Source organism: Myotis davidii, unplaced genomic scaffold (assembly GCF_000327345.1).
Source record: "Myotis davidii unplaced genomic scaffold, ASM32734v1 scaffold77, whole genome shotgun sequence".
Lineage (NCBI taxonomy): Eukaryota > Metazoa > Chordata > Mammalia > Chiroptera > Vespertilionidae > Myotis > Myotis davidii.
The window spans coordinates 5,579,610-5,585,609 of record NW_006289713.1 but is presented as its reverse complement, the minus strand read 5'-3'; the positions used below and the strand labels follow the sequence as shown (position 1 = coordinate 5,585,609).

Below are 6,000 nucleotides of genomic sequence, written 5' to 3'. Positions count from 1 at the left end.
CCCTCCCCCCCTCCGGGACAGAGCGCCGAGACCCCCGCGCAGGGTGACGTGGAGGAGGAGGAGGGGGACCCCTCGAAGCTCCACGTGGACGGGGAGCCCAAGACCGGCATTCGGCGCCGGAGAAAGGGCGTCGGGAGGCCCTGGGTCCCTGAGGCCCGGGCCAGTGTCCTGAGAGGGATTCAAGGCCCTTGGCTAGGCCCTCCAGCCCCCCTCCGGGACAGAGCGCCGAGACCCCCGCGCAGGGTGACGTGGAGGAGGAGGAGGGGGACCCCTCGAAGCTCCACGTGGACGGGGAGCCCAAGACCGGCATTCGGCGCCGGAGAAAGGGCGTCGGGAGGCCCTGGGTCCCTGAGGCCCGGGCCAGTGTCCTGAGAGGGATTCAAGGCCCTTGGCTAGGCCCTCCAGCCCCAGTGGCCCCTGCAGACGGCATGAGAGGAGCCCCTTCAGGCAGGGCCGCCAAGACGCCGGAGAGCAGGCCCCTGGGGGAGCCCCGTGGAGGCTACTGCCTCTCCGAGGACAGTGACGTCCACATCACCAGCGAGGAGGAGGACCGCAAGGAGCCGCCTCTCCCGAGCCCCTGTGGCCCCAAAGAGAAGGAAACCGGTGGCCGCGTCCCCCGGGTTCCTCTGGAGAGCCGCCCAGCGCCACCAGGGGGCCTTTGCTGCTACATCTGCGGGTCGGCACTGTCCCCGGCCTCGCAGCACCAGATCCACGTGCAGAAGCAGGAGAAGCTGGCTCAGGCCCCCTTCTTTCCCTTCCTGTGGCTGCACAGCCCACCTCCCGGGGCTCAGCCCATCAGCGAGGGCGGCAGCACGCTGGTGTGTCCCTGCTGCTTCTCCTCCCTCATGCAGCAGTGGCAAAGCTTCGAGCTGGCCAGCGTGCCTGTCCTGCAGAGACTGTACGTGGTGCCTCTGAACAGCCACGCCCCCGGCATGGCCTCCAAGGGCAGGAGGCTCCCGAGGGAGGAGGGCACCACCTCGGGGACCCTGCCAGAGGCCTGCTACCTCTGTGGGGAGGACTGCACCCCTGATGCCCGGGCTGTGGCCTCCAGGATCCTCAATGGCAATGCCAGGAGCACCATGCATTTCCCCTTCCTCAGCCTCCTGCCCTGCCCCCCCAATGCCCGAGGCCCCAACAAGCGCGGTGAGGTTCGTAGCTGCCCCAAGTGCTTCAGCATCCTGGAGGACATCTGGGCCCTGTACCGGGCCTGTCAGAATGAGGAGCTCATCACCTCTGTGCAGGGCTTCCTGGGCAGGTACCACCAGGCCTTCCCTGCCTCTGACCCTGCTCTCTCCGAGCTGCCCACATCGACCCAGGGCAGCGCCGTGTCCGTCTGCTACATCTGCGGGACTGAGCTGGGCCCCGGGAAGGAGTTCCAGCTCAACGTGAACCCCTCCAGTCGCTTGGGCGAGAAGGAACCCTTCTTCCCCTTCCTCACTGTGTACCCACCTGCTCCACGCGCCAGGCCTGCCGACTCCACGGGCCTGGTGGCCACCTGCGTGCTCTGCTACCACGACTTGCTAGGCCAGTGGCTGCAGCATGAGGCACGCAGTGCCCACCATGCCGTCAGTGCCTGGTCCCGGCAGTACCAAGTGGACACGTTTGTGTGCTTCTTCTGCCAGCAGGAGAGGAAGCGTTGTCTTGGGTTGAAGGCTGTGCGGGTAGCCCGGCTGCCCTTGTTTCTCTATACCCTGCGGGCGAGCCACAGCCTGCTGGTGGACGACGGGCGGCAGCTGATCATCGGCGCCTGTGTGGAGTGTGGGACGCTGGTGTGTGCTGGCCAAGGGCTTACCCGCCAGGGACCTGTGGGCTGGAGCTCCCCAGTGGCAACGGCGATAAAGGTAAGCAGCGGTTCTCATCTCATCCTCTGACATCCAGGCAGGGAAAGAAGAGATGTTTTCTGTTTCTCTGCCAGGAGTTAGCACTGATTCTGTGTGGTGTGTTCCAGCAGGAGGTGCCCTGCCTGAGTCAGCAGGCTGGTGTTGGGTGGATGTACCGGCTTGGCTGGGCTGAGAGGCATGCCCAGCTCAGAGAAGTTGGGGGCCAGGAGTGGTCTTGTGGAAGAATAGGGCACAGCTGACAACAGCAAGCATGGGCCTGAACTTGAGTGTGTTTGCAGCAGAATCTACCAAACAGAGGAAGTTCGGGGCATGTCTGTCATCCGCCTGATAACATTGGTAATTAGTCCAGCCACGCAGGTCACCGAGAGGTCTCCGTACTTACCCGGTTTCAGACACATCAGAGGTGGAAGTTCCTCTTCACTCTAGCTCCCTGGTGGCTTAGCTTTTCCAGAGTTTTCCATCCAAGTTCACACCTTCCCTTTGTGACTCTGGCTGCTTCACAGCAGATAGAAAGACTTCCAGATGTGAGGGTTTGGTACCCAGGAGGACAGTGGCCTAAACAGACGTTTCCCCCTGTGGGAAGTGAGTCTTTCTTCTCTGCAAGTCAGCTGTGCCGGAGGAGGCAGGAGGCCTGGCGCTGGCCCTGTTTATAAGGCGCCTGCCTTCACGCTGCCTGCCCAAGAGGAGCCAGACAGGGCTCAGTTCATTTCGGATCTGGCTTTGCAAAGGCTGAAGTGGGCGCTGCCCCTGGTGGGTCTGAAGTGGGCATCTGTGAGCTGTGATCACCATTATGGCCACCCAGGGTCATGAGTCCTGATTTCTACCAGAGACAGACCGGCTTGTTTCAATCAGACGCCTGTAAGCGGTAGCCGCTGGTGAGGGGCCCGCAGAAGGATGTGGGAATGGGGAACTCTCTCTCTCTCTGGTCTGTTCAGGAATAGTCATTCCACTTGTTTGAAAGGTTCCTGTGTCCATGTGTGTGGCACCTTTAAAGTGACCGGGCCCATGGCCTGGCCGGCGTGGCTCAGTGATTGTGTGTCAACCTAGGAGCCAGGAGGTCATGGTTCTATTCCCAGTCAGGCCATATGCCTGGGTTGAGTGCTCGATCGCTAGTGTGGGGTGTGCAGGAGGCAGCCAATCAATGATTCTCTCTCATCATTGATGTTTCTATCTCTCTCTCCCTCTCTCTTCCTCTCTGAAATAAAATAAATAAAGTGACATGGCCCAAATTTGCACCCCCTGCCCGCCACTCTCTCCTCTACCCCCGTCATGGGTTTGGCCCCATTCCTCATGCTCTGTCCAGGGCTCCTTCTCTGCTGATGTTGCTTTGGACTTCAGAGCTGCCTTTGGGGACTTTGGTGGTAGGTCCTCTCATTTGTGGTGGGTGGCAGATCTTTGTGGCGCCTACTGCTGGATATCTGGAGAATTGCACTTTCCGCAAGGGCTGGCACTGGGAGAAGAGCCCAGCTTTGGAGCAGGACAGACCTGGGTTCCACTCTTCCTTTCTCTGAGAAACCAAGCGCCAATGAGTCCGTTTATTATCCTCGCCGAGCTCGTTTCCTTGGCTGAGGAGTGGCAATCTCTGTCACCCGCCTTGCAGGGTCACTGTGAGAATTGAATGAATGGGGGAATGTAAACACTCCCAGAACGTCAAGTGCTTGGATGGTAGTGGGACCATGTCCACCCGACGTGTTGGGGCAGTTTTTTCTAGGTTAATCTTCCACGAGGCTTCGGGTTTGCAGGCTGGGTGTGGATTTCAGGTATGACAGTGTGTCATGGGGTAATCAAAGTGCTGTCCATGGGGCCTCTCCGACAGCATGTTTTCTGCAGGACATCCAAACTGGGCTGAGTTTTCTCGTGTTGATTTGCTTGCTCATCAGGATTGATGAGATGCCAACTGAGGGCCTCAACGGATAGGAGCTCGAGGAAACAAAAGAAGCTACAGTTCTTAGTCCAGCTGGGGAGGTGGGAGTTGGGGGTAGCCTGGTGTGGAAGAACACGCAAGCTGGTATCTGTCCAGAAGCGGTTGGCGTGAGTTTGGGAAGGCTGGATGTCAGACTAACTTTTGCACCATTTCTTTTTTTTAACTCCTCACCGTGGCCCTGTGAGGCCCGATGATTCCCATTTTACAGATGAGTAAGTTGAGACTCAGAAAAGTCCGATGACCTTGGTAACTATCCAAGTAGATGGCTGAGGGGGCTTTTGAACCCAGGTCTTCTGACCCCGAAGCCCTGTTCATTGGATGGAGTGAGGTAAAGCAGGAGGAAAGGGACAGAGGTAAGGAGGAGCCATGCAGCCTTGGATGGGCAGGAGTACCTGTGGGTGTGGTGGAGGTGAGGTGAAGGGGAAGTCAGGATGGAGTAACTAGAAGCCTTGAAAGCAGGAAAAGGAAGTTGGGTTTAGGGGAGCAATAAAAAGTTCTTACAAGAAGGCTTGGAACAGGCCAGGAACAGATCCCCGCAGGGCCTGGCTGTGGCAGCAATGCAGGTGGATGGTGAGGCCAGCGCGCCTGTTTGTGGTGGAGGCAGCAGGGTGGGCCTCAGGCTGGATTAGACGATGGAAAGAGAAGCATAGACCCCACCTGTAAGAGCACCTGATTGACGGGAGATGCCGGAAATGCAGCCTATGCCTTTCCTCCCGGCACCCCTGCCTCCCATTCATTCAGCCAGCATTCATGAGGTGCCTCCTCTGAGGCAGGTGCTGTTCTAGGCACCGAGGACTTGGTGGCAAGTTCAGAGCCTTCAGTGTCAGGGGACAAAGAGTCAACAAGGACTATAGCCTCCCGCAGAGCTGGGAGCACAGCAGGAGGAGTAGGAGGCCCTGCCAGGCCCAGGTGGGGAGTGAGAGCGCATGCACGCTTGCGGGAGCTGGGAGCACTACAAAGGGACTGATGCGCAGGAATTGTGAGCCACCCGGGAGGGGCAGAGGCTGCCACACGTGTTTCCTATGCCAGCTCCCTACTCCTTGGTTCTCACGTTCATATTCTGTGTCTCTCTTTAGCGTGTGGTTTGAGAATTTGGGGGGAGTGGCTGGGGCTTTGGAGGGTGGCCGCAGGGAAACCACTTAACTGGGACGGCATGTTCCAGAGCCTCATCCATACCGCCTTCTATAACGCCTCAGCTGTTTCCTGTTAGCATGTATTCCTTAGTGACAACCTTAAATAGTATGAAAGAAAATGGGAGAGAAGGAAGGAGGGAAGGAAGGGAGGAAAGGAGGGAAGGAAGAAGGGAAGGAAGGAAGGGAGGAAGGAGGGGAGGAAGAAAGGATGGGAGGAAGAAGGGAAGGGAAGGGAAGGAAAAGAGGGAAGGAAAGAAGGCAGGAAGGAAAGAAGGACAGAAAGGAAGAAGCAAAGAAAGGAGAGTGTCACCAGTGCCCTTTGGGTATGTTTGTGGCTTTTCTCTCCAGCTGGACCCCTTGCCCCAGAGCACCCTGCCCTGCAGTCACCACATCTCTGAGCTGGCCGCTCGGATAGGGCTGTGTCAAGGCTGGGCTGGGGAGGCTGCAGCCCACCCTTCCAGGGTCCTGGCATCCGTTCCCCAGGAAGGAACCCCATCACACACAAGGCTCTGCAGAGCCACCGAAAGACCCTGGGTTGGCCTTCTGGCAGGCCTGGCTTTCATTTTCATTCTGCTGGGACCTGGCTGTGTGACCTTGGGTAAACGCATGCCCTCTCTGAGCCTCCGTTGCAGTGTAGATGATCATCCTCTGGAAGGTTTGTGATGTCAGAGCAGCTTACGTTCAGCAAGGATACGAGACATGTCCATTCCTTTCTCCCTCCCTGGGGTACTGGATGCTCTGCTGGGTCTCTTGTTGTCACCCCCCGGCTCTGATGTTGCAGTCCCTGGCCCCACCTCTCTGCTGGGGGTGGAGAATGGTTGTCCTTCTCTTCAAAGCTAGTGGGCGCAGCTGACCAGGCTGCTGGCGATGGCACTGGGGACATCATGATGATGATGCCTGTATAGGATGTTTTCCATGCTCCAGGCTGTGCCCCGTGCTTCACCTGTGTTCACACTTACTAAATCCTCATCACAACCCTGTGTGGAGAGGGGCCACTGTGTTCATTTCATAGAGGAAGAAGCAAGTCCAGAGAGATCAAGTAATTTGCCCAAGGTCACTCAGCCAGTAACAACAGGACCAGCATTGGGCCCAGGAGTCCAGT

The 6,000-nt window shown here is 58.2% G+C and overlaps 1 protein-coding gene across 3 annotated transcripts in view; it reads left to right on the top strand.

The window, feature by feature from the left end:
* Positions 1 to 212: 212 nt before the first annotated feature.
* The window catches only part of GSE1 (Gse1 coiled-coil protein), a 436,931-nt gene continuing 431,143 nt past the window's right edge, over positions 213 to 6,000 (top strand). For all 3 annotated transcript variants that reach the window (XM_015562980.1, XM_015562979.1, XM_006762225.2), the window contains exon 1: positions 213 to 1,841. In XM_015562980.1, coding sequence (XP_015418466.1) covers positions 429 to 1,841 — 1,413 coding nt within the window. In that variant the 5' untranslated portion in view covers positions 213 to 428. The remainder of the gene's footprint in view (positions 1,842 to 6,000) is intronic.